At 35.0% G+C, this 22,645-nt stretch overlaps 1 protein-coding gene and 1 long non-coding RNA gene across 2 annotated transcripts; both read right to left on the bottom strand.

Annotated features, from left to right (window-relative positions):
* Positions 1-20,866: 20,866 nt before the first annotated feature.
* On the bottom strand, positions 20,867-21,460 carry LOC149849124 (uncharacterized). Its single transcript, XR_016433229.1, has 2 exons — positions 21,330-21,460; positions 20,867-21,223 (listed from the first exon to the last, which is right to left on the bottom strand). It is a non-coding gene; the product is annotated as an uncharacterized LOC149849124 (long non-coding RNA).
* Positions 21,461-21,603: 143 nt separating this feature from the next.
* Positions 21,604-22,440, bottom strand: LOC149849123 (cyclin-D1-1-like). Its single transcript, XM_090007258.1, has 4 exons — positions 22,211-22,440; positions 21,978-22,101; positions 21,722-21,871; positions 21,604-21,636 (listed from the first exon to the last, which is right to left on the bottom strand). The coding sequence occupies exons 1-4, from the start codon at positions 22,438-22,440 to the stop codon at positions 21,604-21,606; spliced, it is 537 nt and encodes a 178-aa protein (XP_089863384.1).
* Between the last annotated feature and the right edge of the window lie 205 nt (positions 22,441-22,645).

Genomic DNA, 22,645 nt, shown 5'->3' with positions numbered 1-22,645 from the left:
CTCAGAGGTCTACTTCTCTCAACAGAGAAGAAAAAACACCCTCTTTCACAGAGGTCTACTTCTCTCAACAGAGAAGGGATACAATCAGAAATTAGAAAGTTACAACACTTTCCTATAGAACCTTCAGAATGATATGCAGAGTATGAATGCACGTATGAAGATTCTCAGAATGATCTTTTTCTTTTCTTACACACTCTTGTATTTTTCTGAGAGCTTTTCTTGACTTTTTCTCTTTCTTTTTCTAAGCTCTTTTCTCAAAGTGTCGAGCAGGAATTTTTCTCGTTGAAAGCTTGCTTGTCTTTTCACACTGTTGTGTTTGTATATATATAGTCTTTAGAAAACTAGTCGTTGTCTTTTTGAAATGATTGTCCTTTTGGGATATGAGAAGTCAGGTCATTTAAAAAACAACTTAGTGTGAAAAAGATAAGTGTACTATATTGCTTTTTCAAAAAGTCTTCTTTCCATACGAAGCATTTTTGGAGTACACTATTCGTTGGTGTATTTTAAATGAGTTATTCTTTGTATTAGGTCTTTTCTCATAATAAATGTTCTGTAGTATTTTTGAACGTTGAAGTGTAGTTTATCATGTAGTTTTGTCTTTACTCAATTTAATGGTTTGTAGTACATTGAACGTTGGAATATATTCTATCATGTAATTTTGTCTTTACTCAATTTAATGAATATTAGTATATTAATATTTTTCTTACAAGTCGTCACTTATAATAAATGTATGTAAGTGTGATAAATGTTTGTTGAGTACTTTATTTATAAATGGTCATTTCTTAAAAGCTTTTTGGAATAGCATTTAATGTTTACAGAAGGAATGATGACTTTAAGTAAGTCGACATTCTTGAGTATGGGTTTTATTTATAAATAAATAGTCATTTCTCAAATGTTTTTTGAGGTGACATTTAATGCTTACAGAAAGAAATGGTCATTTCTTATTTTAATAAAATAATATTTATTTTCTCAAATCGTCAATTCTAAAATGTTGTGAAGTACACTAAATGCTTGAGTAATACTTATATTACAAATAGTCATTTCTCAAATAAATGCTTGTGTATTATCTTTTCATAATTTGTCTTTTCTTACATAAATGTTTATGTATTATGAACCAAAATTTCTTACGTAAAAAATTGTGTATTATGAACTAATGCATTTTGTTTTTTCTTACATAAATGCTTATGTATTATGAACCAATACATCTTTTAACATTTTGTCTTTTCTTATATAAATGCTTATGTATTATGAACCAATACATCTTTTCACATTTTGTCTTTTCTTACATAAATGCTTATGTATTATGAACCAATACATCTTTTCATAATTTGTCTTTTCTTACATAAATGCTTATGTATTATGAACCAATACATCTTTTCATAATTTATCTTTTCTTACATAAATGCTTATGTATTATGAACCAAAATTTCTTACGTAAATGTTTGTGTATTATGAATTAATTCATTTTGTCTTTTTCTTTCATATTTGAAATCATTAGCTTTTGTATCTTGTCAAAATGTCTTTTTCATAAATGCTTGTAAGAAAGTACAATTAATGCTTTTGAAATCATGAGCTATTATATCATGTCAAAATGTCTTTTTCATAAATGCTTGTAAGAAGGTACAATTATTGCTTTTGAAATCATGAGTTATTATATCTTGTCAAAATATCTTTTTCATAAATGCTTGTAGGAAGTACAATGATTTGTTTCAAAAACGTGTTTTTGAAATGCTACAATATACATAACGTATCCTTTTATGAAAGCTTAACTTTTTGTAAATAAATGACTTGTATGATTTCAAAGCATATAGTCTAATATGAAATATGCATGCTTCTGAAGGTTCTGTTACATATGACTCTAAAGAAGAAGAAAATCTTCATCTTGAGGTAGCCGATCTTCTTGGATAATCTTTATGAATGCATGGCCCATCAAGCTTTTTCTTCAAGGAGTATGATTGCATCAAATAGTTGCACTTGATCAAGTTGTCTTCACTCTTCTTAAGTGAAATAACCTTGCATCGAATACTCGTTAAATACATAGCACATCATATCCAGTCATAATATAACATATTCAGTTTCACATATGAAAGCATATCATATTTATCATATCTCATGAAAGCATATCATGTATTTATTATGTATCATATATATGCATCATGAAAGCATATCATATTTATCATGTATCATAAAAACATAGTTTCTCAACAGCAACAAGAATAATCATGGTAATAGTTTGGAGAGATTCAAACGGCAAAAGGGGAAGGACGTCAACAATGATAAACCTCTCCAATCTAGCCTTCAGCATAAGGAGAAAGACTAGGAAAACCAAAGTGCAAGGATAGGAACACTGATCGAGAATTCAACCCTCTGGATCAGACACTCGAGAGTGTCCTGGAATATATGCTTGCGAAAGACATTGTCCGTTTGCCTAAAGTCGCTGATCCCCCTGCAATTATGGGCAGATTCAAAGAACAGTTTTGCAAGTTTCATCGAGCAGTAGGGCACGATACAAAAAACTGTTTCATCCTTAAGAACATTGTTCAAGACTGCATTGACAAGAATCTCCTCGTCGAAGATGAAAAGGAGGACCAGTCATCCTGACTGAGTTTTTCTTCCAATCATTCAGAAGCTGACAATGTCGGCACTTTCTCATTTCTCATCTTAATTTCATTATTTCAAAAGGATAATGTAATCCCGTTCTCTTTCCTTGATTTAAAGCATCAATAAAATCATCAAACTTTCCAATAGCTTGGTGTCACCTTATTTGCTTCTTCTTCCTTTTCGCAATGTGTTTCTTATGAAGAATGATCTTAAAGATGTCTCTCAGTCAAGAAGCTTGTTGCCTTATTCATCAATTATCCTTCTTTTATTCAAAATCTTCCTCCCTAGTTACACTGGGGCATTTTTTGAAAATTTATCTTTACTTCAAAACATCCTGTATGCAGGCAGAATAAACCAATCTCTCATTTTGCATATATATGCACCCACTTGCATTAAATTTGTATTCATTTGCATCAATTTGCACTCATTCTTATTCATTTGCATTAAATTTGCATTCAATTTACATCAACCCTCCTCGTTCAGGATAAGGGGATAATCCTGAAATAAGACCACATACAGCTAACTATGATGGTCCATTTTCATTTGTTGATCCGAGTTTCGATTCGGGTCTTTTCTCAAGAATTATTTCTGCTCCGAAGATCAAAGTTCCAACTCAGACTTCCTTTTTAATCCTAACTTTTCTGCAATGATCAAATATTCTTTACATGTTCTTAGGTTGAATCCCTGAACTGATATTGTTCCCAACGAACCGATGGTCATTCTTAATTGAACTGATATTGTTCCCAGCTAACTGATGGTCGTTCTTAATTGAACTGATATTGTTCCCAGTGAACCGATGATCGTTCTTAATTGAACTTATATTGTTCACAGTGAACTGATATTGTTCACAGTGAACTGATGATCGTTCTTAATTAAACTAATATTGTTCCCAGTGAACCGATGATCGTTCTTAATTGAACTGATATTGTTCCCAGTGAATCGATGGTCGTTCTTAATTGAACTGATATTGTTCCCAGCGAACCGATGGTCGTTCTTAATTAAACTGATATTGTTCCCAGCGAACTGATAATCGTTCTTAATTGAACTGATATTGTTCCAGCGAACCGATGGTCGTTCTTAATTGAACTGATATTGTTCCCAGCGAACCGAAGATCGTTCTTAATTGAACTGATATTGTTCCCAGCGAACCGATGATCGTTCTTAATTGAACTGATATTGTTTCCAGTGAACCGATGGTAGTTCTTAATTGAACTGATATTGTTCCCAGCTAACCGATGGTCGTTCTTAATTGAACTGATATTGTTCCCAGTGAATCGATGGTCGTTCTTAATTGAACTGATATTGTTCCCAGCGAACCAATGGTCGTTCTTAATTGAACTGATATTGTTCCCAACGAACCAATGATCGTTCTTAATTGAACTGATATTGTTTCCAGTGAACCGATGATCGTTCTTAATTGAACTAATATTGTTCCTAGTGAACCGATGATCGTTCTTAATTGAACTGATATTGTTTCCAGTGAATCGATGGTCGTTCTTAATTGAACTGATATTGTTCTCAGCGAACCGATGGTCGTTCTTAATTGAACTGATATTGTTTCCAACGAACCGATGATCGTTCTTAATTGAACTGATATTGTTCTCAGCGAACCGATGGTCGTTCTTAATTGAACTGATATTGTTTCCAACGAACCGATGATCGTTCTTAATTGAACTGATATTGTTCCCAACGAACCGATTGTCGTTTTTAATTGAACTGATATTGTTTCTAGCGAACCGATGATCGTTCTTAATTGAACTGATATTGTTCCCAGCGAACCGATGATCGTTCTTAATTGAACTGATATTGTTCCCAGTGAACCGATGGTCGTTCTTAATTGAACTGATGTTGTTTCTAGTGAACCGATGGTCGTTCTTAATTGAACTGATGTTGTTTCCAGTGAACCGATGGTCGTTCTTAATTGAACTGATATTGTTCCCAGTGAACCGATGATCGTTCTTAATTGAACTGATATTTTTCCCAGTGAACCGATGGTCATTCTTAATTGAACTGATATTGTCCTGAGGCTGAATCCTTATTGAATGTTTGAGTTGATCTTGTATCAAATACTAAATCCTTTGTTAGTCTAGCATAAATCTCCTCCTTTGGGGAAGGGAGATGATAAATTTTTGTCACGGATGCGTTAAGTCAGACTTCAAATGCTCTCTTTCACCAAGGATTTCATGAACATTTTGCCAATTTGTCAATCAATTACTTGTTGATTTCAAAATCTTTATTACACAAATCTTTACCTCAGAATACCTTCAACATTACTTCCAAAAGGGAAAAGTTTTTTACGAAAAAGGATCCAAAATTCAAATTCTTTCTATGGGCCAACCAAAAGGATGAAGGATAAATCCTCGATATGGCCAACAAAGAAAATTCAATGTTATTGCAAAGCCATAAATGATTGATATTGATCGCAGTCAATGGCACATCTTTAAAAACCATTCTTATAAAAATGAGGTAGTGGAAATATCCTGAGCGCTAGAAAAAGAGAGAATTCACCCAAGCCTTGTCTCCTTCAATCACCTAAGCTGCAATTAAATATATACAAAAGGGATCTCTCAATTGTCGTCAAGATGAAGACGAATTAGGCGAGTTAGATCCCCGGGGCCAAAGAAGATTTGAATCATCTCCAAGATAAAGGAGTTTATGATGGATCCTTCCAGGGAAAGTCCAAAGCATTGTCAAAATGAAGGCGGATGCGATGAACCTCCCGACAATCCCTAAAAGATATTTAATTTCGGCTATCATCCAGAGATCTCCAACCCATGAGCCAATATCATCAATATAATCCCTGAGGCAAAGAAGGATCAAAACATCTCCAAGTTGAAGGAGTTTGTGACGTACCCTTTCAAAAGAGAGAGAGAGAGAGAGAGAGAGAGAGAGAGAGAGAGAGAGAGAGAGAGAAAAGTCAGAACATCTCCAAAATAAAGGATAATGTAATAAACTCCCCTGAAACCCAAGAGAGTTCAAAAATAGAGATTAGATCCAGATACTTGAATGATATTGATTTTTTTATAAATAAAATCTAAAATACAAATGCTTTAGAAAATGAGATCCATATGAGAGTTTGAAAGATTTTACAAAATATTGAATTTAGAATTTGAGGATTTTGCAAAAGACAGTTTTTGAAATAAAAGAGTTAATTTTAAATTTAGATTTTAAAAACAGATCTGAATCTCAGTTTTTGAGTAAAAATTGTGTTTGGATCTCGAACTGAGAAAATGAGAGGAATGGATACAAATAGAGATTAGATCCAGATACTTGAACCATATTGATTTTGAATTTTTAGATTTATATTGAAAACAGAAGAATCTAGCTCATAATTGAATTCAGATATCTGATTTGGATCCAGGTTTGGGTCTGGTATAGAAAATGAAATTGAGCTTTGGATCTTCAACAGAGAAATGAATATGAGAAATGATTAGAAATTGACCCAATTGCCCTTTTGAATGACTCAGAAAGTGAAATTCAAGGTTGAAAGGATAATTTTTGGAATTTGGAAAATTTGGGGTGTTTACAGTGATGCAACATTTCTAGATGCTATGCAATGCTGAATGCTGGATGCAACAGAGACATTAATGAGAAGAAACGACTTTGAGATGCAGGAAACATGCATGTGCGAGTGAAAATGAAATCTATTAGATGATAATGCTCAAACGATATAGACGTTGTATTGATGCAGGATGATAGCAATTAGATGTCAAGCATGACATAAAACATAGCAGATGCAAGTTGATGCTCTGCAACAAGACATGCTGCAACAATGCACAAAAAATTAGAGGATGCCGATGCACAATTAGAGGAAAATGCTGTACGGTGAATCAAATGCAGATGAAGTGTGAATAAAGATGCAGAATAGAAGAGGGAATGCAATGCACATGTGATGTTGCAAATACGATAGACTCAATGCTTGATGATGTAGAGTTGGGCTGAATGACAGAGAGCGGAGGAATGCTAATGCACAAAATCTGAAGATGATAATACAAGGGCACATGATGAAATGAGGGAATTAAGCATGCAGCTGAACAAATACAGTAATTATAGAATTAAAAATATAGGAATTCAATAAAACATAGGTAAATCAAATAAAAATGCTGGATTTCACAACAATTTAAATGTAAATAACTTCAAGGCAAATCAGATCAGATGATCTTTTCACTGCAAATCTGAGCAGAGGATTTACGATAGAGTAAAGCAGATGTTCAAATCTGCTTTCATGGCATAATATTTAAATTTGAATGGTATGAAATTCTTTGTTATTGCCTGTAACTCACCCAACTTATTTAACCGAAGGGTTAACAAATGATTCTATTGTGATTTAAAAAAAAATCTAAATTTTTTGAGTTAAATATTTAGGGCGTTATAACTTTGGTATCAGAGTGGGACAAAATTTAGACTCATGGCTCTTCAAGTGACCCTGCAATAGGTCTGTAAGTATACATTAGTCTAACTCATAGTGTAAAGTAGATAGAACAAATTAAATTCTATGCATAAATGGAAATGTAATACAAACTTAGAATTTTCTTTTTCTCTCTCTGTTGTAAATTAGATGGTGTGAGAAAATAGGTATAACAATATCATGAATACCTTAAACAACCTAGCCAAAGTTGTTGGGCAGCAGGCTACACCCATGCAACAGATGGGCACAAATCTATAGCAAGTGGCCCAGGCGAAGATGACCACAGGAGGAGATATGTCTTATAAAAGGTTTATGGACAATGACCCACTTGCCTTTTTGAGAAAAAATGATTCAGAAGCGACAAAGAACTGGTTGAGAGAGATTGAGCAGATCTTTCAAGTGCTCAAATTTTCAGAGGACTACCAGGTCAATTTTAGAACGTACCGACTGAAGGAGCATGTAGTGAAGTGGTGGGAGACCACTCATGAAGTCAAGTTCCAAAATAGTCTGGTGACATGGGCTCAATTTATGGAAGTGTTTAATGCCACGTATTTTCCAAAGCATGAGCGAACCAAAAAGATGCAAGAATTCTTCGACCTACAATAAGGAGAATTATCGTTGGTGGATTATATCGCTAAGTTCCATAGCTTAGAATGATATTGTCCGGATGTGTACAAAATCAATAAGAACAAGGCAATGAAACTTGCCCATGGAAGGCGGGTCTGAGGAACTGTCCATATACTAGAAGGCCAAAAACCCTGGATGAGGAAATATAGGTAATAAAGGCATATATTTAAGCCTGTTAATTCCAAAATTTTTTATGCAAATTAGTAAATCTAACCCTCGAGTTTAATGTTGATTTAAGCAGGTTGCTATCCTGCTAGACGATGACTGAAAGGAGGGACAAAAGTCTCAAAAGAATCAAACCGGAGCGTAGAAACCTGAGTTTAAGAAGAGATTCAGAGGAAAGAAGTTTACCTCACCAGAAAAGAAGCAGAAGCATAACAGAAAAAACAAGCCAAGACAAATGCAAAACCAGAGGTGCCAAAAGTGTAATGTTTTCCACCACAGACAACAGTGTCCTTGAAAGACTGATGTCTGCATCTACTGCGGAAAGATGGGGCATTTGATCAAAGAGTAGCTCAAGAAGCAAGCAAATGAAGCGAGACGTGTGACTGGGGGACCACAACAATAGACACAAGCAACACAAAAGAAGGTGGCTAGTAGGGTTTATGCTACCTCTGCGAAGCAACTGAAGAAGGGGGACTTGGTATAAGGTACGGTGTTAATCTATGATCAAGCAGCCCTTGTATTATTTGACTATGGTGTGATGCATTCTTTCATATTCATAAATTTTGCTAAACAACTCAGAGTACCCACTGAGTCATTGAAACAAGAACTAGTAGTGTATAACCCAATTGGCTTTAATGAAATTTGTGTAAACTACATGCCAAATGTAGAGGTCATATTAGGATAACAAAACTTGCCTATAAATCTAATCCTACTAAATATGATGGAATATGATGTCATATTGGGTATGGATTGACTTTTTGAACACTATGTCAGGGTCCTTCGTAGAGAAGAGAAAGTCATACTATCTCGACCTGGTATGCTGAAGGTTGAATTCTGACTTTCGAGACCAGTGCTAAAACACAAAGTAATCTTTGCCCCTAAAGCTCAGAAGTACTTGCAAAGAGGAGATGTTGCATTCTTGGTCAGTGTAATAGGAATGAAAGCCAAACACATATCGATCGAGGAGCTGGAGATTGTTCGTGGTTATCCCAATGTGTTTCCAGAAGAACTTCTAGGACTACCTCCATAATGAAAAGTGGAATTTGGAATCGAGTTGGTGTCAGGAACAAAGTCGATTTCTAGAGCACCTTATCAAATGGCGCCAACAGAACTATAATAACTAAAGAAGCAACTGCAAGAGTTAATGGAGTATAGATTCGTGTGTCCGAGTATATTACCTTGGGGAGCACCAATACTTTTTATCTAAAAGAAAGACAGATTCATGAGGTTACGCATTCAATTCATTACAAAATGCTTAACTAGGTGATGGTGAAGAACAAATATCCCTTGCCATGCATAGAAAATTTGTTCAACCAGTTGCAGAAGGCTAAGGTCTTTTCAAAGATTGACCTGAGGTCTGGTTACCATCAATTGAGAATCAATGACGAAGACATTCCAAAGTCGGTGTTTCGAACGAGGTACGAACATTACAAATTCGTAGTTGTAATGCCCCAATTATTTAACTCAAAATTTTTGGAGTAAATAATTTTTTTTAAATCACAACAGAATATTTGGTTTACCCTTCAGTCAAATAGTTGAGCGAGTTACAGGTGATAACAAAGAATGTTCATGCTAATTCAATATCATTCTAATAAATTAAATGTCTATTATTATTACAAGAATAATTAAAAACCATGTCATAATGTTCATCAAAGATCCGCAAAACTACAAAAATTTGATCTCATGGCTCCGCTGTAATACCCCAAATTTTAAAACCCTTGAAAAATGCATACATTTTTTTTCTTTTGAAGTAAACATCAGAAAATATTTTAAGCTTTGGTTTAAAACCTTGGGTGGGTTACATTCTACAAACCATAATATAAATAAAGACAAAATTAAATTCAAACGAGTATTATATACATAGTCTATTACACAAGGTCCAGATAAATAAATATTTAGGATTAAATTTAAAACAAATCCTAAAGTAATCCCAGGATCTTGAAAATTTGGATTCTTCGATCCCGCTCCTGTTCAATATTCACTGCTGTGTAGATCATTCCACATATGAACTTGTATTCCCCATAAAATGGGGTCAGGCTTATGACAGTCTGGTAAGTAATTATCAAATTCAGACAATTCAAATATTAAGCATGATTTTAGTAATTCAAATATAAATAAAAATGCATGCTATAATAAACAATTATGTAATTTAAATCATAATTATGTGAGATATTAATATGGCATATTTTTATATCAATTTGTATGAGAGAGAAGGTCTTTGTTTCGATATTTACCATCACACCCTACTACATAGGAGATGACATTCGCATTCAGATAAAGCATTCTGAGGGTATATTATTCTAGTGTATTTTACCTGGATACATGACTGAACTGGAACCCCAGACTAAGCAGTCAATGACTGAGAAGAGTCTTGCAATGACACCAAAAGAAATAGATGTATCCACTGACTGTGGCATTTTGAGGCTTATCACCTAAGACATGTTGATAACTTTGGCCTCCTCAACTCGAGTGACAGGAGACCCATGGAAATCTATTGCTCTCAAAATCAATATAATAATGTCACTCTTAGCTATACTGCTACCCCTTCTAAGGTAGGCATAATCCTGAATGGATCTGAAGGTTTCTTTTATAGGACATAACATTTTTTGAGCCTCAAATCCACAAGCAAAACCAGAGCTCAATAGCCCGAATACCTATTCAAGGTAAATAGTAAAGTCATATGTACCCAACCCATCCAGTGTTGCTCTGTAAAAACAATCACTCGCCAGTGAAGGTGAAACTATATAAGTTTGTGAGTAAATATGACTCATGAAACAAGTGGGTGTTCTATTTACACCATTTTGGGTCTAGAAAACCCGTATAACAAAAATTTTCAAGAAATAACAAGCTACGCAACAATTGCTCTTTTTAACAAAATTTAAAAATCGTCTAAGCCTTAGCCATAACACTTTATAAAAAATTTGAACGATTTTGATTTAAAACTCATAAAATTCAAAATCTTGTCATTCTAAACAAACATTTATTCATGCAGATGCTAAAATTTGCATATGATCATGAGTAAAATTTTAAATAATTATGCATGCATCAGAAGCATGTCTAATATAAAAATTATATGATTTTGATAAAAAAACTTACTTTGATTTCTAATAATTTGAAGTAGAACAAAAAAGATCACTGCGTTCTTTGATTTATTTTGGTAAAAATTCTATTATATTAGATAATATTTTTCTACTAAATTTTGGGCAGTATCTACCCTATAGAAACTAAAGAAGACCTCTTTTAAAAATTTTAGAAAAATCTAAAAAGCTATTTAAAAATAATTTTAATTCTTTAGAATTTTTTTATAGAGTTTCCTCTGTAATAACTCAAATGTTAAAAAATGGTCTCAAACTTGAATTCGAGTTGTAAAAATTCTAACATAACTTTGTGTCACAAATATTTTTTAGAGGTTTTTCAAAAAATTTGGTTTGAATGTCTAAAAAGGGTTTTAAAATTTTTTGACAGAAACCCCATTATAAAAATTGACTTCTTCTAAAATTCTTATAAAATTCTTATAAAATTCTTGACATAATTCCTACTAAAATATTTCAAAATTTCTAAAATGTCAGAATTTTTTTTGCCAGAGCTCTCATTATAATAATTCAAAAATTCAAAATTCTTTAGAATTTTTTTTGCTGAATTATTGCTAAACTAATTCTAATTTTAAAAAAAATTTAGAAAATTTTTGCCAAAACTACTGCTATAATAACTCTATTTATAATGCCCCAACAATTTGACTCAAAAAATTTGGATTTTTTTTCTTTACAGCAGAATAACAGTTAACTTATCCGGTCAAACAGTTGAGCGGGTTACAGGGCATAAGGGATCATGATACCTTTCACAACAATTAAAGCCATTAATAAATGATATGTCCATAATTTATTACAAGTTCATAAATAATTATCCAAAAGGTCTATTAAAGTTTGTGCAGGATCACGATGCTAAATTGCATGGCTCTACTCGTAGTGACATATGTAATTGTCCCAATAGTTTTATTCGCTACCTGAAAAGTAATGATTCAGATGAGGTCAGACTACTCCTCATCTGAGTAAGAAGCACAATATCCATATGGATGTACTCAGTGTCTTGTGTACATGTATATGTGCATACAATCAATTAATGATATTGAAACAAAAACAAATTCAAGTAAGTTATTATGATATGCATCCAATAATGGAATCACAACTATGTTATGATAAATAAAATATATAGGAAACATTAATGACGCTACTCCCCACATGAATGGATCACATTTATACTTAAGGACATTTAAAGTTATTTGACTTTATGTTTCTCTTGTTAATTATCATGTAGGTACGCACAAGCTTTCAACATCGTAGCGGACCGAGACCACACGGGGGTTTAGTACCCTGTGTGACCTAGCCATAAGGATATCCAAAGGGGATGATTCATGAATGAGAGAGTACTCCTCAATGGTGGCTAGAAAAATAGGATGCACCCTGGTAACTTCTGCAGAAAACTTGGTTCTACCACCTAGGATGCATTGGTAGTCCTGCCCCTCTAACTCTAAGGATTAGAGACTGGGTGAGATGCCTCGATCTCACACAAACATACCTGTCTCATGAAGCTTGTACCATCTACCCTCTCCAAGGTAGAACATGAGACTGGTAACATACATTGTCTTTTATGTGTACCCAGAACCCTTGGAAACCTGTAACATATATCATCTTTCAAGTATACCCAGAATTCTGTAATTAGGTTATTTGCGCATATATATTAAGTTTTGTTTATTTCTTTGTATGAGTCATTGTACTACAAGGGATTTTCAAAATTCCAACCCCACATTCAAGGTGAATCTCAATGTATACACATTACCAACCCAGTGCACAATAGGCACCGACAATATTTCAGAGAATTATCGGCTCAAATCTGAGCCTAATATATATATTTGCATTATTTTAAATTTTATTTCTGAGTTAGGGTGTACATATCGTACCCCCACTGATTATGACACTACTTGGCATGTCTCAAGTACCACATTTCATAAGTGCTCATATGACACTATAAAAGTTTTGCAGAACCGCAAGCTCAGTTTGAGCTTTTCTCATCAATCATGCCCCTGCAAAAAAAAATTCTTAATAGTGAAATCATCAAACATATGCATCTAACAATACACAGGTCATGCATTGAACAATGGTCGCGACATTCACATGTCAACCATTTACAAATCACCTGTGAAACCAAATACGTTGATGATATTTCATTCACTTGCCACATTCATTATCACATAACATTCCTTTTTATAAGTGAATAACCAATTTTTTTCATGACATGAAATAGACATGTGCACTAAAGTGAACCCTGCCATAATTTGTGATGTGTGTGTCTTAGTGAATTTCAAACATTACCCCGAATAAATGCACCAAAGTAACTTTTCAATGCAACATAAGTACGTGCACTAATATATATATATATATATATATATATATATATATATATATATATATATATATATATATATATATATATATATATATATATTTCCTGTCATGACTATATGTGCACCAGCTATGCCTATGCATATGCACAACAGACATATTAAAGTGTGCTTGTGCATATGCACAATATAACCACTCTACAGTGTTTAGGTATATGTACAACACACACCTAAAAAGCGTGTCTATGCAAGAGTGTGATACCTTCATTATTCTCAGTCTCCAAACATAAAGGCCCGAAAATTCAATGTTTTGACTTACCCATGTTTATATATATAGATTTTTAAAATATGGTGGCTGTTTTGATTTAATCCCAATAGCAGCTATAGCTGCCCACCTTGCTTGGCCAGCACAGTCAGTCATCATTGTTATGCTCAGCAAGGTGTTTCATCTGCTGTATTGTAAGGGAGGCAGCCACAATGTTCTTATTAAACTAGAAGTGACCGACCAAGACTAGGGACAAACAGACCCCCAACCGAGTCTGCCAAGTAGGGTGACCATGCTCCATAGGGTGACTAAACCTAGTAGGATGCTGGGTATCCTGTGGCGGTCATGCAAACCCCAGTTCGTTCATGCACCCCCCCCCCACATGCATATATTTTTATAATAAGAAAAATGAATTATAATTAAGCATGAAGTGATTCACATACGAAAATGATTATTATGCAACTGATATAATGCATAAAATACATCTAATACCAAGAATTACTATCGATTTGAGGTTCAATCCAATTTGAACCCTCAAACATTGATTAGGTTCAGTCCTCTTGGGTCTTCCAAAGTGATTAATGCAATGACTGAAACTGTATATGCAATTGGCATGCCAATAACAATACACGAATAAAGAAAATAAAAAACTTAAGATATTAACACATGCAAATCAATCAGTGCATGCATAATTTAAAAGAATAATTCAAACCACGACTATCATGTATAAAATCAACCACCTTATGCCCAGTTTATCGAAATAACTGAAAATAAATGAATGTGCATGAAATCCAAAACAACATTAATATATACAAAAAAATAATTTCAACAATATCATGGTTATGCATATAATATATTTTTTTGTTCTTTTGTGACAGATCAACTAGCGAAAATTTTGAATACATAGCAATAATACATATGCTTTAACAGATCTGATGGTAGTAGATCACTATCTCATGGTCACATATTTTTTTTTTGTGACAGATTAACTAATGAAAGGTCTGAATACATAGCAATGATACATATGCTTTGTCAGATATGATGATAGCAGATCACTATCTCAGGGTCACATATTTTTTTCTTTTGTGACAGATTAACTAACAAAAAGTCAAAATACATAGCAATGACACATATGCTTTGACAGATCTGAGTACCTAAGTTATGCCTACGATTTCTCTGTTAATGGCAAATCCACACCCCATGACTTGAGATCCAACCGTCGCGTTTTGCAAGTCCATTATTCATGATACTGAGGACCGATTAGATCTCACATCCGCCATGGCTATTTCACATGGCTAGATGTATGTATTCTCATACATGCATTCGAAGGGTGCTGCAACATATGTGTGCCACAAGACACCAAATACATGCATAAAGATACAAGGCCCCTTACCTCTATTAACGAACCAAACTCTGAATGAAAACCGATAAGATTGGTCTTGAGGTATCGTCTATCCTGGTGTTTCCTTCAACCCCAGTTGGAGCCTCTCCCAATGAGAGAGAGAACGAAGGATTTGAGAGGGATGAGTGAGATGAGGGAGAGAGAGAGAGTCCCAATAAAATGTGTATCTCTCTCTCTCTCTATATATATATATATATTGCTACTTCTAAGATTCACTTTTTATCTCTTTTGGTTGAGTGCTAAAAAAAATTTGAATTCTTGAAACCGTTCATCCCTTAACCAAGGATTTGAGTTTATTGCTTTGATAAGGAATCAAAATGATATACTATTTTGCTCCTCTCCTCTATTGACGCCTATCCCCTTTACCTCATTTGATTTTTTTTTCAAACCTTATTGTATTTTATTTTTTTGTAGCTATACACACAAGCCACTCCTAAATTTGTGGAGGATGGGAGGAAAAATAGCTAACTTCAACTTCCCATTCTCCTTTTTTTCATTGTTTTCCATATCTTGAGATACATAGAGGAAAAATGTGTGGTAGTTACCACTTATCTCTTCGGTAATTAAAACATGTAGTCTTCAATTGAATTTTCAGAGATCTTTTTTTTTTTTAAAAGAAATCATAGTATTGACTTACAAAAATCTATGTGCAAGGTGGGATTTGAACCTGGCTCCTTCACCAAAGAGGCAACAAAGCTCTCCACTACACTATGTTTTGTTTTGTTGTAAATAGAGTCTTCTTTATTTTATTTACACACGTGTAAGCTTTACTCGCTTTTGTCAAAAATCATACTATGTTTCTTTATTATGCCGTGCACATGGGTGTGGTAGGATTTGAACTTGCGTCAAACCCCCGAGAGGCAACAAACCTCTCCACAACACCACTTCACATTTCGTTGTATGTTTTATAGAATTTAATTTAAATAAACTCTTATTCAGGTTTTCCCCTAACGGCCTTAAAGTTTTGGATTTTGAGTTCCCGAATATTACACATCTATGGAATCTGTTAATTGGCTTTCGGATCTCAATTTGGGGTCATAAAATATTTGGATCCATTAAGACCCAATTGAATTCCAATTGGGTTTCAGATCTATTTAGGATCCGAATCCACTTGCCATATCTGAATCCAACTACTGGATCCATATGATCTTGTTCAGATCCAAGATCCATTCAGACCAAATCCATTCAAAAAATATGATATTATCATATTTATTTTGAGGAAATTTCACATTTATTTATTTCGATAATTCTCAAAAATTTCTAAATTTTATATCCTTCCCCCCTAAAAATATAATTTTGTCCACAAAATTTGTTACATATACTAATTAAATAATTGAGGGTACTTGCCTTTTATTGCCGACTCAGGTTTCCACGTGTATTCTTCTAAGCCATGATGTTACCATCACACTTTGACCAATGAGACAGTCTTGTTCAGCATTACTCGTTCTCTATGATCCACAATCTCGACTGGTCTCTCATCCACTGTCAGATCTTCTTGCATACTTATGTCTTCAAAATGAATCACGTGTGAGGGATCCTGTATGTATTTCTTCAACATTGACACATGAAAAACAATATGAATCCGGGCAAGCTGAGGGGGTAACTCCACTCGGTATGCAGTCTCACTGATCCATTTTAATATCGTAAAAGGTCCCATATATCTAGGACTCAACTTTTCCTTCTTCTTGAACCTGAAGATACTTTTGGTCGGTGACACCTTGACAAATACTACATCCCCCACTTCGAAAGTGAGCTCCCTGCATCATAGGTCCGTGTAACTTTTCTATCGACTTTGAGTGGTGGACAGTCTATCTCGTATCATCTAGATCTGCTCGGTATAATGTTGGAGTACTATCGGTGACTCCACCGCCCTTTCGCCAACTTCGTTCTAATACACTAGTGATCTATAGGGCCACCCATATAATTCCTCAAAAGGAGCCATACCGATGCTTGCGTGGTAGCTGTTGTTGTAAGCGAATTTGGCTAATACCACATAAGCATCCCATTCTTCCTTCCAGTCTAATATATAAGCACGCAACATGTCCTCTAGTGTTTATATAGTTCTTTCAGACAGACCATCGGTCTCGGGATGAAAGGTTGTGCTGAATTTCAACTTTGTGCCCAAAGCCGTCTATAATTGACCCCACAGTTAGGAAGTGAATCGAGGATCCCTGTCTGAGATAATCGAGACAGGTACTCCATGTAGCCACAGTCAAACTTTGTAGGGATTGTCCCTTTCTTATCGGTAGAAAGTGCGCTGATTTGGTAAGTCGACGACCACTACCCAAATAGTATCATGATTTCTACGGGTTTGCAGCAAACCCATTACTAAGTCTATCATGATATGCTTCCATTTTCATTGAGGAATCTCCATCAACTACATTGTTCCTCCCGATCTTTGATGTTCAATCTTGATTTGTTGGCAAGTTAAGCATTTTGCGATAAATCTGAAAGCACGTAAAAAAAATGTATTATTAATATGAGATAACAAGGAGATCATCAATTTAAAATCTATAGTATTTGTGCAAGATTTTTCTTACCTAGCAATATTACATTTTATTTCATTCCACCAGTACCTGCGTTGTTGGTCCTTAAACATCTTGGTATTACCCGGGTGGATGGTGTATTTACTTTTGTGTGCTTCTTCTAACAACTCCTCCTTTAATTCTGAGTCATTTGGCACCTAAAGTCACTCTCACATCCATATACTTTCATCCTTTTTATGCCAAAATACAGTATCCTCTTGTTGTGCTAGTACCTCCATCTTCCCATACTACAAATTTTTTTTTCTGCTTAACTATTATTTTCTCTTGCAATTCTGTTCGTGTTGTTAGACTTTTGATCTCGATTGTGCCACGATCGTCTGAGAAAGGCTTCTATTTTGCGAAATCAGTCACCAACTTCTATCCTATATTTATCAGATTGGCCAAATTATCCCCATCTTTGCGACTAAGGGCATCGACGACCATATTTGCTTTTTCAGGATGATACGAAATAGTGAACTCATAGTCCTTTATGAATTCAAGCCACCTTCTCTACCACAAGTTAAGCTCTTTTTGTGAGAATAAATACTTTAAACTTTTATGGTTCGTAAAGACTTTGAATTATTCTCCATAGAGATAATGCCTCCAGACTTTTAAGGCAAAAACTACTGCTGCCAACTTTAGATCGTGGGTTAGATAGTCATTTCTTGGGTCTTCAAATGTCGTGATGTATAGGCTATGACTTTGCCATGTTGCATTAACATGCAACCTAACCTAGTACATGAAGCATCAATATAAAAATTTACCGTTTCCTGATGACAATACTAGTACTGGTGTTGTGAGCTTCGTCTTGAGGTTCTGAAAGCTCTTTTCGCATTTGTCGTTCCATTCAAACTTCACTCCCTTCAATGCTATTGTTGCATTTAAATCTGTTTCACTTGTGGGCAAGATTTAGAAGACTGCTTAATCTTGGTCTAAACATTGATGAAAGGACATTTGAGGACCATAAAGGATTTATCCTATTCAAAGCTGCAAACTCCAGTACCTTTCATTTGACCAACAGTTGGTGGAGGAAAATATGGAAATGGTGGATCTTTTCAGCCTGATGGAGCATTTAGGAGTAAAGAAATAATCACCTATTCCGCGACAACCGGTTCCATGGCCCGCCTTCAAGCTGTTATCAGTTCAGATGTTGGCCTGCTTTCAAGCTGCTATCAGTTCAGATGTTATATTCTCGGCAAGAATGGATTTGCATGGCCCGATTCTGGCCTTAAATGGATTGGCCCTCAACTTCTGGGGACTTATTTATCTCCTTTGTAATCATTTGCACATCTCTTGAGGAGGTATGTTAATCATCTGGTAGATGATCCCTCACCATCTTCCTTGTGCTATCGTTTTATATATCTCACTAAATAAAATTTTCTTTCTTACAGCTATGAGATTTGGCAAATCCCAAGGCTTCCAAATCCTGGATTTGGCATTTCAACGCCGATTACATGCTTCTGAATAGAGCCTTAATATTTTCAAATTATAGCTTTGATGGAATTTGCCTTTATAAACCATCAAAGGGGGAACCACAGGCCATGATGATTTTAGATTTTCTATTACCTACCGTTCGCACAAAGGGAACTAGACTAAGGGATGCAACTTGATTAGTATGTAAATCTTCCATATTAATAACATAAAGCAAAAAAAAAAACAGCATAATTAAGATGGTGGGGTGGGATGACTAGTATAGTAAATGGCATTCTGCATTTGATTTGTGCCTAAAGCGCACGGGCGAGAGAGAGAGAGAGAGAGAGAGTTGGAAAATGGGAAAATTGACATGAATAACATAATATCAAGTAATTAAAACTTACCAGATCACATGAATAACGAGTGATTGTGATCACATGATAAGTGGGCGACCACATCAAGTCACCAAGGTTTCATGATTTTTTGGTGAGATGGATAAATGCCCAATACTTAGCAATTTACTTATACTAACTTTAAGAAATATGTGAGTACATGAGATAGAAATCTTGTAGAAAGAAGTTCCGGTTTTTTATGGTGCAGGGACATGCTCTATTCCCAGGTACAAGCAAACCATATCAAAGCTAGAAGGTCCCCCCTTGTCCAGTTTATTCCCGAGTCAAGTTACATTTGCAGTACAGTGTATCCCAAGTTGCCTAAGAAATTGACCGGTTGACAACTCAACAATGAAGACTAGAGGCTCAAAGGGATTTTGGTCAAGCAATTCAAGGCTTGACCCAATCTAATCCCATGAGGGACTCCAGAGTCCGACTAGAGCTTGGTCAAGATTAAAGTTTTTATTCACTGAGAAAACACACCAGCTACATCAGGAATTCACGTAAAATTAAGTACTCTCTCAACTTGTGACCATTGGATACAAATCAAGGTTATGGCAGTGGCCCCGACACACCAGACTGCTCTATGATTTTTTTTGAAAAGCCCTAGAACACATATGTGCATGCTTGAATCACTATAAAAAAAATTGATAGCCTTAGAACACATATATCATGTTTGAATCACTATGATTTTTATGATTTTTTTTTTACTTCCCTAGGACACATATATGCACGATTGAATCACTATGATTTTTTTTTACAGCCATAGAACATATATATGCATGATTGAATCACTATGAATTTTTTTTGACAGCTTTAGAACACATATATGTATGACTGAATCTCTATTGAATTTTATTGACAGCCTTAGAACATATATATGCATGATTGAATCACTACAAAATTTTATTTACAGCATTAGATCACATATATGCCTAATTGAAACACTATGATTTTTTTTTTAGAACCATAGAATAGATATATGCATTATTGAATCAATATCTTTTTCATAATGGAGTTCAAGGGAAACCCATAATATTGAAGGGGCAAGGAAACCGGTCACCAATTTGATGTATACATTCTTGCCATAATATTCAGTGTGTTCTGCACTGGAACCAATGTTTTAGCAATTATTGTACAGCAAGGTCAACTTATAAAAAAAAAAATCTTATCATATTTGATCAGAAATAGTGCTCTTGATTCTATCATATGCTTCTTTTGATCCCAAGGCCCAACCTTCAAAAACATGGAATATGATAGACTCCCCAACATTCAAACAAATCCAATCACAATTCACCATTATATCTTTTTTATGGCAAAGATAAAGCACAGATGCACAAAATCAGACAGGCCCCTCCCCAACTTTAAGCCTTTACAGTGGCAGGAAACATACCATGCAAGCCCAACAAAAAGGACACCGTGACAATAACAATAAGATTAATAGATCCATCAACCCGTAGAGACTTCACTCATTTACCTATCAAACTCTAAGTACAACTCTAAGTACAAGAAAGAAATCCAATGAAAAATGAATGTTTGGTTAAAAAGTGATTGTAAAAGACCAAAGGACTATATACCAGAAAAGAGCAGTATGCAATGGCCACCTGGGCTCTTTGGACTTCAGTCAGCTTTTCACTACTGTTATCACAATTTTTCTCTTTTTCCTCCCCTTTTGATGTTCCCCACTTCTTATTCAAGAGAGTGCTGATTATTAGAACCCTCAAACCCAACATAAAATATTCAATATTGGAGCAGGAAGCCACACATCATACAAATGATCTGGTTGGAAAAATATTATGAAAACAAGAGAGACAAAACCACACTCCCCATGTGGGGACTGATCAGTCAGGTCTCTTCTCATCAGAAATGCAGGATGCATGGCTGTAATCATCTGAAGATAACTTTCTCCTCTTGGCTCCTGGACTTGGATACACAGATGACAGGTCTGGTGAAATTACAAACTTGGGAGTCCTCCATGTTCCAATTTCAAGCCCCTGCATGATATTATAGCAGGAAAACACACCCTCCTGTTGGATGGATAAGAGACGGAAAAAGAACACTCATCAAATTTCTTCTTATTCTTATGCAACTGTAAGCTCGAATCAGGAAAAAAAAAGTAATTCTTTAACTCACCGTCTCTATGAAACAAGCTGAGACTGATCCCATCTTGAACTCCATTGATTTTCTGCTAAACTTTTGACCTGATGCAGTTAGTACAGCAGCAGCAGCAATGGCAGATGGTCTATGTTTGGTAGTATTCATCACTATGAAAATGAAGCAGACAAGTTCAGAAAAAGAAAATCCCCCAAAGGTAAAACCATAAAACCTTGCCAAGAGTATGTAATTATGATTGAAACAAAAAAAATGGGTTTTGAAGATTTACCTTCAACAATGCCCAAAATCAGGTCTATGACTCTGGACACTGAGGCCTCATGCCTCGCTTTAGCATTAAACTTTGTGATAAAATAATTGACATAACAAAATGGGGTAACAGAATACAGCCTCCACTCCAATGTATTCAAAACCAAGAGTTCCATTCTCTGAATGACATCATTGGAGAATCTATAATCCTCTCCTTGGAATTCAGACAGTGGTGGGATCCTGCATTCTTCCATCTTAACAGCCAGTGACAAACAAGCAATAGAGAGCAATTGCATTGCCCAACTATGCCCCTTCTGCACCAACAACACCAACCAAAATCGGTAGAACAATACCAAACAAAATCTCTAGAAAAGAAACAATTTTCATTTAAAAAGAAGCAGTTTTCTTCCTTTTACTCACATCTATTGTTCTTTTGGAGAGAAATCTATCCATATAGGTCACAGAGAGGTATGCTGTTTCCAACCCAAAATCAAAATAGTCCTTCCTCTGATCATCACAAAGCCAAATAAATACATCAGAAAACCTAAAAACATGAATCACAGAACCAAGAAAGGGAAGAAAAAACAAAAAAAAGAAAGAAAAAAAATCAAGTAAAAGAACCCACTTTTTTAATCCATCTAATAGCTTCCAACCTAGCACATTTCATCCATTTTTCATCCATAATCACCATACAAGCCTGTGATTCAAGAAAGTTGCCCTCTTTCTCAACCATGAAACCTATGAACTCATCCTCTGACTCTGAGAAATCCACACTCCTCCATGAGAAACCAACACACTCATCATCGTTGTTACCATCATTCAAACATGATTCACTCTCTCCACAGAGGAGTATGGACATTGAAATGGCATCAGAATCCCCCATGTCTGCATCCAAAATACCAGAACCCACGATGGGAAACAACCGATGTTTCCCTCTTGGAATGAAAGGGTGGTGAGTTTAGGGGCAGAAATGAATTGGGTTCCCTGAGAATTGCTTGATATCTATAGAGCAGGGTAGCCTTACCTCCCTCCCCAAGTTATATGCAATCGGCAGACGATGAGGAGGGTTTTGGTAGAGGGGTCATTAT

This window comes from Nuphar pumila, chromosome 1, assembly GCF_984573655.1.
Source record: "Nuphar pumila chromosome 1, dmNupPumi1.hap1.1, whole genome shotgun sequence".
Taxonomy (NCBI): domain Eukaryota; kingdom Viridiplantae; phylum Streptophyta; class Magnoliopsida; order Nymphaeales; family Nymphaeaceae; genus Nuphar; species Nuphar pumila.
Note: the sequence above shows the minus strand (reverse complement) of the source record. Positions and strands in the feature narration are given on the sequence as shown.

Coding starts and splice junctions, on each gene's coding strand:
- LOC149849123 (XM_090007258.1), bottom strand. CDS start 22,440: ATGGGGGATTCTGATGCCATTTCAATGTCCATACTCCTCTGTGGAGAG. Junction 22,102..22,210: donor AAATGGATGAAATGTGCTAG/GTTGGAAGCTAT, acceptor TCATGTTTTTAG/GTTTTCTGATGTATTTATTT. Junction 21,637..21,721: donor TTCAGAGAATGGAACTCTTG/GTTTTGAATACA, acceptor TTAATGCTAAAG/CGAGGCATGAGGCCTCAGTG.